At 41.2% G+C, this 12855-nt stretch overlaps 1 protein-coding gene across 1 annotated transcript in view; it reads right to left on the reverse strand.

Moving 5' to 3' along the window:
- Positions 1 to 705: 705 nt before the first annotated feature.
- LOC145985625 (gamma-aminobutyric acid receptor alpha-like) overlaps positions 706 to 12855 on the reverse strand; it is a 58788-nt gene continuing 46638 nt past the window's right edge. The window contains exons 8-9 of the mRNA XM_083119695.1: positions 7205 to 7360; positions 706 to 1026 (exon numbers count right to left, since the gene is read on the reverse strand). Of these exons, the coding sequence (XP_082975821.1) occupies positions 706 to 1026; positions 7205 to 7360 (477 nt within the window). The remainder of the gene's footprint in view (positions 1027 to 7204; positions 7361 to 12855) is intronic.

The raw sequence follows: 12855 nt of genomic DNA on the forward strand, positions 1-12855 counted from the left end.
TTTTGACCTGTCGAGAAACTTGTCCCATTCGTATGCATATACAGCCAACGGCAAATATAATACAGAGCATTCCGTGACATTCGCTACGAGACTCGGCGGTAAGCGGCCCGGCGCTGACCGCCGTGCCGCTTGCCGCCGAGTCTCGTAGCGAATGTCACGGAATACTCTGTAGAAAGGAAATTGTCCATTGCAACTTTCATTATTCTTTATTCTAAATCCTGTGTTTAAAGGAATGAAATTTTGTTGATTCGAAGCAGGTGTTGGCCTCTACTTTCAATTCATTGTCATCGAAACAAACTGAATGAATGGACAATTCGACTAGAGTTGACGAGCTGTATCTCTGCGGGTGACCTTGACTAATTCGTGCAGATACAAGTCCGTAGATGCTACCTACTCGCCGTTGAGTGGTCGACAGCTCTTACAAAGTTAAAGGAGAATGACACCCATTGGCTAAGGCAACCGGTAGCTCCTCCCTTTGCTACTGCGCAGCTAGTCGTGGTCAAGGTTCACCCGCAAAGATACAACTCGTCCACTCTAGTGTTTCTTTTGCCGTAGGGTGTACGATGTGGGATTGCTGTCCCTTGCCAGAACTGCATTCTGGGAGGTTTGTGGAATATCTCAGGACGTTCATGACAACACAGCGTGGAACCTCCCTTATTTGGAACCGAAAATCGGGTCTCAACCTTCAGCACGCAGACCAGGGTGTTACAAAGGGTCCTTCCATGAGAACTTATCCTCGTACGTGACGTAGCCAACCCAGTAGCAGAGATTGAGGAACACGAAGGTGGCCGGGAAGAGGACCCTGGCCACCTGGTCGATCTTGGAGACGCTGTTCATCCTCCCTCGGACGCTGGAGACCCTCTTCTGATGCAGACGCCGGAACCTTTCGTTGGCCATCAGGCAGTAGAGGAGCTGCCTCCAGCACTTGACTCTCTTCTCCGTCTGGGTCTGCCGGGCGACCATCTGCAGCGTCGAGCAGCCGTTGCCTGGAGAGGCCGTCGGGTCGAGGCCGTAGGTCACGGGGTCCTGCAACGAATGATGCGATCAGAATGGTTGCGCAGGGCGGTGTTTGAAAGCAGTGTTGCCACATGAAGGGAAATTTACAATTTGTAGGGGAAATTCTGAGGGAATTTTAAGCGAAAAGGAAATTTCGATTAAATATAAAACTTTTAGGGAAATTTGAAGATTTCAGGCTCGATATTAGCACAGATTATATTACGTTCCAGTTCATATCCATAATTTTTTTGGTCAAGGGTCCCGGGCTCGAATCCCGGCCTGGACATAAGTGTTCTTTGTGAGTGTCCCTTCATCACATTATCAGACATCCACTCTTCGCGATCACCCAAAAGTAGCAGAAAAGCGAAGTAAAATAAACCAAATTAATTTAATCAATTTAACACTTTTCATACATGGGGCATTTCATTGTCATGGGTGGGACACGCGAACCACATTCTTGGCGTAAAAGTAATTATTCTACCCATAGTTAAGCAACATTTTTCTTTCAGTTTCTGTGTAATGAAATATGAAACTTAACACTGTTGATTAAACATAAGTACGCTTAAAATACTTTCCCAGATATGTAGCTGTAAGTGAACAATTTTATGTTGCGTGTGGGACAGACAAAACACCTCTTCTTTACTTAATAAGAAATTTATTTTAATTTCTGTGCATTGTCAAATGATGAAAAATACATTATTTAAGACAAAGGGAGAAGGTAATTGACCTTTTAATATTCTAGTGAAGTTGAAGGAGAAATTAATTGTTTTTTGGTGTTACGGTGGGACACAATACAGAACAGAAGTAAATCGAAAAGTTAAAATATACAATTAATACGTAAAATACCTTCTACTTTCGAACTTAATTGTGTATAATACTTGAATTTTCATGTAATGATATATTTATATTGTTCACTCACAAGATAGGATAACGTTACAGCTTTGCATTTAATTTTAAAAATTGAGGTAGAGGGGTACTTTCTCATGGAATGTGAATTTATATATATATATAAACATGTACCAACGAAAATACTATAACTTCTATTGCTGCTGCTTCTGCTACTACTACTACTAAATATTATACGATTTCTTCAGATAAAGGGAAAGTTGCGTGGAAAGGGAAAGGGAGATTATGCCCTTAAATTGTGGCAACACTATTTGTTTCCAAACATGGCTCTTGTAGGAGATAATGCATATGTAATTTAGACAAAAACCCTGTTTCTTCGAAACAAGTAACTGCAATTCACCCCCCAATGAGGATTTTTCAAATACCACACTCCTTGTAAATTTCAGCGAAAAAAGAAAGCCCGTCCTGGACTTGAGCCCGGGTCTCTGAGATGGCGTGCCAATGCTCAACCAGACAGACAATTACGAGGGAGAATCAAATGAAAACCGCAATTAATTTTTTTCCACTATTTTAATGCAGGAATAATGTTTGATTGTTCATTACTTTACTATATAGTCCCCTCCCAGTTCAATGCACGTACGTCATCGGATAGGTAGTGCTTCGATACCGCGTGAGAAAAGTTCTTTCGGTTGACTGTGTAGCCACTCGTGCACCGCCGATTGGACGTCTTCATCAGGCTTGAACCTCTGCCATCCAAGGTGCTCCTTTAATGGATCAAAGATGTGGAAATCAGATGGTGCCAAATCTGGTGAGTATGGCGGATGGGGTAGGCACTTGAAGCGTAGGTCATTGATGGTTTTCATGGTTGCATGAGCAGAATGAGGACGGGCGTTATCATGTTGAAGCAAAACACCTGCACTCAGCAATCCCCTTCGCTTTGTGCGTATCGCTGGCCTCAAATGGTTCTTGAGAAGGTCGGTGTAGGTGGCACTAGTCACTGTCGTACGTGGGGGCATGTAGTGTTCCAGAATAGGACCTTTCTTATCCCAGAATAAAGTCAACATGACTTTCCCTGCAGAGGGCTGCTTTCGGCGAAGACGAATGTCGCCATTCTTTGCTTGCACGTTTCGTCTCCGGTTGAAAATGGTGCACCCAACTTTCATCCCCGGTGACAATGTGAGCTAGAAAATCCTCACCCTCCTCTTCATAACGCCTCAGCAGCTTTTGACATGCGTCAACCCGACGGACTTTCAGTTCCTGCGTCAGCTGTCGAGGAACCCACCTGGCGGACACTTTTCTGTAGCGGAGTTCGTCATGCACACTATGTGTTGTACTGAACCGAAGCTCATATTCAGCAAGGAAGTCATTTCAGCCAGGGTGACACGCCGGTTTTCCTGAATAGGCCGATCTGCTGCGGCTATGGACTCCTCTGTCACAACTCGCTGAGCCTGACCCGGACGGGGAGCGTCAGTCAATAAAGTTGTACCTTCTGCGAATTTCTTGCACCAATCGTAGAGTTGCCGCTGTGACATACAGGCGTCCCCATACTTCGTCTGCATTCTCCGATGAATATCAACCGGTTTCACACCTTCACTTCATAAAAATCTAATAACTCCACGCTGTTCCTGCTTGGTGCAACTGCGTAGTGGTGCCGCCATCTTGAATCAGCTGTTACTCACATCCAACCCCACCTACCGGCACTGCTTCATACTACCAGCTCAAAAAGACGTCAAGGACTGTGTCTGCAAATTTCCAAACGCCTAGGAAGAAAAAAATATTTTTAATGGCATTTTTGCGGTTTTCATTTGATTCTCCCTCGTACATACAGGCAAACCAGCGGCAGAGAAAAATCGGACGACTGAGTGGACTTAACAAACCTTTGTACCCAGGAAAGGGAAATTATGCTATCTGGATATTGAAACACTGTCAGGGCAGCAGTCAGTGCTTGGTTGCGAGTGCGTATGCTGTCTCGGATCGCGTCCCGCCGAATTTGCCCTCACCGAGTTGGTAGATGCGTAATATTGGGCAACTTTCGTGAGAAAGATTCTTGTTACAGCATAATCAAGGAATTTCTATCGAAATTCTCTTCAGACCTGAACGACGGAATACGACGCAGAAGTGAAGTGTACATTTCATTACATTGAAGAATATACCATACGTGCATTTGGCAAGCCGCCCTACAAAATTGTACCAACAACAGCTGTTGCTGATAGGTAAGTACATGCATTTCTTTTCAGGTTCTGTTCGTCTGATACTCGTGCACTTTGTTTGAAAAACTACTTTTATAAAAATGAATGTCAGCCATTATTTTCTCAGTGCGATTTTAGAATACTAATCCTTTTAGATCATGTCGGACGCCTGTCAACAGCTCTCAGAATCTGCGTGAAGTAGAAACTTAAAATTTTCTGATCTGAAGAACATAAATGATTCATGGTCGACCTCAGTGGCGGAGACAGCACACCAGGGGTTCCGGGTTCGAATCCCAGCCTGGGCATGGGTATTATTTGTGAGTGTCCCTTCACCATCATCAATTTCTTCATGTCATCACATATCCTCAACTTCGCGATTAGCCAAAAGTGGCAGAAAAGCGAAGTAAAATAAACCAAATTAATCAATAATGAGTTATTTGCATCTGTGGGAAATAATCTGCTCGATGGCGTAATAGCAATGCTGTAATCTCGTGATCAAAGGAGTACAGGTTCGATACCCAGCGAGATGCAATGCATACTGGTTCTAATCCCACTTCAAACTGTAGGTCCAGTCACGATTGGTCTATCTCAACATCAAGTGAGACTTGAGCGCGCAATACATTTGTATGTTCAGTGGGCAGTATAACTTTCATAACTTACTAATTTCTTAATTACGTGTGAATTGAGCCGCGTGTGTGTGCGTAAGAAAGAAAGAGATGGGATGTTGATGGAAAATAAAGGCCATAGAAGAACGAAATATCTGACTTTCAGTTTTAACATTTCTGTAAACAGTCTGTTTTTAGCGTGCTGACCTCCGAGCTACGATGCCTGAAATTCTGGGTTCGAATTCCGGCCTAGCCAAGGGTGTTATTTGCGAGTGTCACTTAATCAATTTCATCATATCATCACTCAACTTCATCTTTGCGATTAGCCAAAAGTATCAGAAAAGCGAAGTAAAATAAAGCAAATCAATCAATCAAAGTTATGGAGCGCATAACTATGCCATGTTTCAAATTGTAAAAATAGAAAGTGTGTTACGTTGGTTTATTTTGCAGACTGCAGGTTCAAATTCCGTGTCATGGAATGCCTTAGTGAAGGTCACGCTCGCTTCCTGCCACGTCATTCCTCTCATACCGTCCTCCTCAAGATTCTTAATGAAATGTTTGTTCTTTTATATTCGATCGTGTTTCTTGTTAAAGAGATTTGATACGGAAGCGACACGTGTCGGTTTGAAACGAATCTTCAGAAATAAATGCAACCTTCAGTACCCGAGTGACACAAGCTGTACGTGTGGCTCGGACTGGGACATTTTCTCATTGTGTCGTCTAGGTCTGTTGGTCGTGCACGCGCAAGCATTCTTCTTTGAGGCCGTTTACCCAATGTACTCCCTCGAGAATTTCGTTGAATTTATTTTAATCGACAGAATTCGATTTTTTACGTAATATAAAATTAGGGTAACGGTTCCGATTGTTTTATGTTTTTTTCTTCAAATTCTCCTAGCAGGAAGACTAATTATCGTAGAATTTTGGCAATCATTGTCATACGAAATTTGAACCTTCCTTAAAGTAATGAGCACTGTTTGGATTTCGAAAAGAAACAACTTAAAAATTACCTTACGGAAGCATGCGCGCTTCCCATCGATAATGTATTTTCCGTTGACAAGCGACTGTAAGTATCGTAGACTAGTGCGAATTAATGTAGAAGTAAATCGGATGCATTCAGGGACTAATTTAATGCTAAGAGAACCAAACCTGACCTGCCTACCCTAACTACGAAAGCATATATTGAACAAAATCTTAAGTAATCCCTAAAACTGCACAGTGTGCGTTAACAGAAGTAAATGGAAATCGAACCATATTAGAATTGCATTCTTAGCATGATGAAATCGCAATAAAATAAAAGGAGCTTGGCGAAAATTAGTTCCAACGCGCGGTAAAACAAATAACGGAAATATTTGACCGCGAAGTATGGCCTGCGTAAGTAAAAACCTGCCATCTATGAGTACTTTTATTAGCTTTTTGTAAGCAAAAATCAGTTTCATGCACACTCAAATAGCTAAGGAACACGTACAAAAGATTACACCATCAAAATTCAGCACTCCTAACTTTTAAAAAAAATGTAAAAAAATTGCTTCCAACACCAAACCTCACACTCCTAACCTAAAGACGTAAAATTAAATCTAACACTTCTAAGGATTATTTCACTTCTATTTCGGTTTTCATAAGTTTTCAGTCCTTCGTGTTTGATTTAATTTATTTTGTAATACTTATGAAACGGTAGACAACGTCCCGTCTGCTGATGTTGTGGAATGTCGTGTTGGGTGCTATATTCACTTTCGCGAAATCTTCTGGCTGTTCTGTTTCATGCTAAGGTAACTTAACTTCACAATAACACTAAAACAACGGAAAACGTTCATGAACCATGCAAAATATTTCACTTTCTCGAGGGGGTACAGAGGATCAAGGGTGCCGCTTTTTTATATTGGAAGAACCCATGTCGCTTATCGTTTTTCATATCACAAAGAAAATGTTTGGAAAATCCAAAAGAAGTATTCAAGAACAAATTTTTATTTAAATAGGCGACAAACAAAACATTGTTCACCTGAACAAATTATTTTTAGTAATCGTGCACATCTGCTCAGTTACAAAGAAATTAGTCAAAGATAACAAATTTAGCAAAGGCTACAAAATGTCTTGTTTACAATGGTAATATTTTATGCATATTGTTATAAGTAGTAATTAATCTTGCATAAATCTTCTTTGGTACTGTCCTTCAAAGCCGTATGATTCAATATATTCATTGCCTTCTAATACGTTCTGCAGAAATAAATAACCCTGAATTAAAGAAGTATATTTTCATTATTTAATTTTAGTTATTTTAGTACTTAGTACGTCTTTCGGGGGTCCGGACCCCCTTAACACTCCCCCCTTAAATACATACTTGGATAATAGGAACCTGAGCCTACAGTTTAAAGTGGGATTCGAACCACCGGATATTGAAGCCAGAGATTCTTGTTGGCAAGGCGACAGCGTTAGCCACTGCGCTATAGGAGAATACCGTATCGGAACGTATCACGTCGGTAAACATTTGGCATCCACCCAACTTAAAATGTTACTGCAACGTTTATCTTTAGGCTATCTTCTGAAAGAACAAGAATTCTTTGAATTACTCACATTGTAGATCGGGCAGACCAGAGATCCTTTACGTCGGCTGCAGCGGACGACGGGGGAAGGGGAGAGTTCTCGGTTGGAAACGACGTAAGTCTCTTCCTCCCCTGAATCCGAGCTCTCTGCCTCCTCCTCAAGCATTTGGATCTCGCCGCTGCCCACCTGCAAGATGTTAAGTCATGACGATTTTTCATTAGTATTCACCCTTAGAAATTATCCATCGCCATTTTCTTCTTCTAAAACTAAGTTACAAGTAATACCAACTACTTTATTATTACAATTATTATTACTAATAATAGTAATAACAAAAATAAAAATATAAATATAAATTTATTGCAGTATACATTATAATAATAATCTAATCCTACATTTTCAGTGGCGATATACATGTCCAAAGTGCCTCTGTGCAACGTAACTATCATTATTTAACTACCGTTAAAAAAAATCGTTTCATAGCAGTCTCTAGCAATTTCTTTAGGTTGGTAAGCTGTATGCTTATCTTATTTCGTTACTGTCTCGTTTCATTTTATTTTCGTTTTATACACTGTTAGCATACAGTACAAGGTGATCCAAAGAAAGTAACCGAAATACTAACTATTATAGTGGAACCACAAGCAAAACGACCTTCGCAGACCCACGACTCCTGTGCACCGTACTCCCGCATGGAGGGGAGGGGGAGAGTGGGCCATGCTTCCTTATGGCCTGAGCTGAACGGAAGAAGGGAAAGCTGCGCGGGGACTTTTCGTCCAAGGTTTTTTTCCTTGTGGTCGATCTATAAATACTGTCGGTTACTTTTAAAGACCACCCTGTATCTTAGAGAACATTACACTTTTATGAATGTAGAGCAGTTATAAAATATGCAAAAACAATCATAAAAGAATAAGTATTACATTGCTGTGAAAACAAATATTCTACTAAGTTTTTACTAACGTCACTATCATTAATACAAATAATAATAATAATGTGAGCCTCCATATATATATATATATATATATATATATATATATATATATATATATATATACACAGGGTGTTTCGTAAGTTCGTTTACAACGCTTGGGAGGTGATTGTACGAGTGAAAATAAGGTGGAAAGTTCATGTAACGAAATTCCGGAAACTGCTTTGTTGCTGAGTTATTGACGTTTGAAAACGTGGGAAAATGATTTTCCGAAGTGAATAATGGCAAAACAGGTGGAGAGAAGTCGTCGGTGTTGGGCGGTCCACTAAGAAATTGGGTACGCTCTTGTCAAAAAATCACGCGGCAATGTTGTGCAATGTCTGCGCAAGGGATTCCCCAAAGGACGCGAACGAAGATGTTGACGGGAGTGGGATGGGTGTGCGTTCTGCGTGAGCTGGTATCGACGAAAATTGGCATGTGTTGAATGGCACCAAAAAACAAAGAAAATTTCCTGAGCGAAGGGCACCATGACGTAAAAACGAAAAAAATGAACTGTCATAGATTGCATATCCTGAAGGGCAGATGGGTGTCCGTGTGATCTGACGTTAAGAACCACATTTCCAGCTAGGGGCGCCAACAGTGTAGGTTTCCTCATGAAGGAACGCACGTGTCTGTGCCATTCGTGCTTCAGGTGCTGTGCCAGCAGCAGGTTGTTAAACATTCACAGTTGAATGGAAAGACGTGAGGTTCTTGGACAGTAGTGTTTTGCAAACATTTGACCTAGCAGTGTTACGTGTTAATTGTTAGCCACAGCCCATCGTGTTCTGTGAAGTGTACTAGTGTTAACGGCCATAAACACGTGTAGCCCGGTGTAAGGGATGGCTGCATACACGTCCCAAGAGCTGGCGGACATGCATCTGATTTATGGGGAGGCTGGAGGTAATAGCCGTGCTGCAAGGCGTCTGTATGGGGCACGTTTTCCAAATAGGGTGTTACCATCGCACACCTTATTTCAAACTGTAGACACTCGACTTCGGGAAACAGGATCAGTGTTGTCACCTCGTCGAGAAGTTGGACAACCGCGAAGTGTGCGAACACGACGGTTTGTGGAAGATGTGCTAACTGCAGCGATGGATCATCCAGGCACCAGTACGCACGCACTAGCCCACGAACGAAACACCTGGCGAGTCCTGGCAGAAGAGGGGATGCACCCGTACAAATTGAAGAAAGTGTAAGAACTTTTACCTCGGGACTTTGGCCCACGTGAGGACTTTTGCCAATGGTTTGTTCATCAAATTGAAACTATCCCCAATTTTCAGAATATGGTACTATGGACTGATGAGGCTATCTTCACGAAATCTGGTGTGTTCAAAAGTAAAAACAGTCATATGTGGGAACATGAAAATCCACATGCACTGCTAATGGCACATCATCAGCACAGATTTGCAGTGAATGTGTGGTGCGGGATACTGCATGACCATTTGATTGGACCGTACATTATCCCTGTTCGCCTATGTGGACCCACTTATCAAGCATTTCTCAGTGAGGTTTTGCCTGAACTACTAGAGGACGTGCCCTTGGCACTGAGACAAAGGCTGTGGTTTCAACATGACGGTGCACCCCCACATTTCGATCGGAATGTGCGCCATTTCCTCAATACCGTATTCCACAACCAGTGCATTGGCAGGGAAGGGCATGTGCCATGGCCACCTCGATCGCCTGATATTACGCCCCTGGATTTCTTCCTCTGGGGAGAGATGAAACGCCTCGTTTACGAAACACCTATCGTGTCAGCCGAGGACCTCGTTGTCCGTATCAATGTAGCTGCAGCATCGATAGCAGAAACGCCGGGGTTGTTGGTTAGCATGATTCGCCGTTGTCGCCTCTGCTTGGAAGTACATGGTGGACATTTTGAAAACCGTCTGTGATGAGGTTCACTTCACATCTCCATTAAGCATACTTCAGGGTATGCAACCTATGACAGTTCATTTTTTTCGTTCTTACGTCATGGTGCCCTTCGCTCAGGAAATTTTCTTTGTTTTTTGGTGCCATTCAACACATGCCAATTTTCGTCGATACCAGCTCACGCAGAATGCACACCCACCCCACTCCCGTCAACATCTTCGTTCGCGTCCTTTGGGGAATCCCTTGCGCAGACATTGCACAACATTGCCGCGTGATTTTTTGACAAGAGCGTACCCAATTTCTTAGTGGACCGCCCAACACCGACGACTTCTCTCCACCTGTTTTGCCATTATTCACTTCGGAAAATCATTTTCCCACGTTTTCAAACGTCAATAACTCGGCAACAAAGCCGTTTCCGGAATTTCGTTCCATGAACTTTCCACCTTATTTTCACTCGTACAATCACCTCCCAAGCGTTGTAAACGAACTTACGAAACACCCTGTATACGTATATATAAGGCTAAATAAATACATAAATAATGGCTTTTATATCGCGCCCCTCCAAGTAACCTCCACACCCTTAACGCCGCCTATTGGGTGAAAACACCCTCAGATATCTTTTTCTGTAACCCGAACTTGACTCGAACATGCCTTTCCCGTAGATAGATTCTCCTGTTTTGGTTACTTTTCTGTAGACTCTCTCTCCCTATAGCTGTGGTGTATGTTGTTTATTAGGGGGAAAATGTCCTTGAAGTGATGTCTCATCTCCTGGCACGAGATAACGCCTACATAGTCTGGGAATAAATTAAATGTCGGGACTCGGGATTAGGTGTAAATTTTCCCTTGTATGTTGAAGTTGAAGAAAAGAAGTATACAAAAATTATTAGGGTGCAAATTCTGGGGCTAAGCCGATACTTATCGTGTCACTGGTTTAAATCTCAGTTAAGGTTTTGTCAGATGAAAAATGTGATGTGAGGAATTAGGTTCATGGTATCATATTTCTCCCTGTCCAATATAGGACACTTGCCTTATTTTTTAGAATTGTCAACAAAGAATTCTACAAATTCAAAGAAATATGTCTTGATTAAAGCCAATTAAAATATATTTTGTTACAGTATGTGTAGAAATATATTTATATTTTTTTGAAAAACTAATATTTGGGGAACATCCTGCTGTACCTTCCCTTAACCCGCCTATATTAATATATCGGATCAAATTTATTTTTTAAAATATTCTAAATTGTTTCCTACAGTTCTATTTTGACTCATATTTCTACACCAATCATCAGTAGCTGACTAAATACACCAATAGTCATGTAGTAATCGCAGATGAACTTGATGCCGGCGAACTTCATTAGGCCATGTAAAAAAATTGTGAAGAAATGAAAGGAATAAATTACTTGCATGTCAACCTTACTAATTCCGGGCATAGCAAAACCGAGATACATACTTTGACACAATTGTGTGTTCAAGCATTCCATTCTCAATGTTTTCCAAGCTCTTCAAACTGTTTACGCCACTCAACATTCAGCAATTAACAAACCATCACTTCTGCCCTTTCAATATCTTTTCCTCACTTCAACTTTCAATTTTCTCTTCAATCTTCCACATTTTATTTCACCTCATTTTTAACCTCTGTTCGTGATGGTTTTAAAGCCACTTCAGGCATCATTCGATTTTTTTTTTCATCGCTCTTCACGTTTACAGACGTCGAACTTCATGGTCCCTATGAATAATCGATGCCTCGGTTGAGAGTACGAGTAAATTCGCAGAAGGAACGCTAGATGGCACTGGCGTTTCTTCGCATAATTGACACTGAGACCGCTAGATGGCACTGGGATCGACGTGCTGCATCATAAATCAAAATTGGGGAGACATCTCTAGTAGCGTAAACTTATTGCCAGGCATTCCCGTAAGTTTTTAATTCCATTTTGATCAGTATTGTTGAATGATTAATAAATATTACAAGGCAGACACGAAACAAGGGGCATATGACTAGAGGCAGGATGTTCTCGAGGATTTGAAAACGCAGAACTTGGGATTCCATTGCTTGCCTCATCCGGTAGAAAACTACCAGCCTGAACATGAATATGAATATCAATTGACAGGTACTGGAATCTTTAAATCTAAGCAACCAAACCGATCTCAGAAGATCGGAATGAAAACTGAACTGTTCTTGTTTAGAAGCAAGTATATGGTTTGGGGTAATTCGTTACACTGATCATATGTACGTACAAGGTGCATTCAATATATAACCAGAATTTTGTAATAGCATCACTCACCGTTGAACAGAGTTGCTACATTCATGTTATTTTTCGAAACAGTCCCCTTCTTCATCGATGCACTTCTGCCAACGGACCACCAGCAAGTTAACGCCCTTGTAAAAAAAATTATTTTGGTTGACCTGTCAACCAGGAATGTGTCGCCCTTTGAACTTCTTGATCAGATGCAAAGTGTTTCCCGGAAAAATTTTATTGCAAAATTCTGGTTATATATTTACCTCGCGCTTCCTCCCATTTATTCATATTTTTTACAATATTTATTTATTTATTTATTCACATTCAACAGAGGCAAGTCCCTAGTTACAGAAGGTAGCATAATCATACATTTACAACATGTGCACACACGCACACAATATAGATATATATAATATGTTACAACGGAAGTTCAACATCCAGTCATATGCTGTTTACTGATTTGTAAACACTTGGAAAGTTAAATAACTTCATAGCTCCATAGATGTCACTGGTGATGATTTCAGTCGCTCGAAGAGAATCATGCTTACCAAACTTGTAACTAACAAATTTATATTTCTAGACTTATTGATCATTTTTCCTAAATTTGCATTGTATTTA

The sequence above is a fragment of the Lepisma saccharinum genome, chromosome 3, assembly GCF_977018435.1.
Source record: "Lepisma saccharinum chromosome 3, izLepSacc3.1, whole genome shotgun sequence".
Lineage (NCBI taxonomy): Eukaryota > Metazoa > Arthropoda > Insecta > Zygentoma > Lepismatidae > Lepisma > Lepisma saccharinum.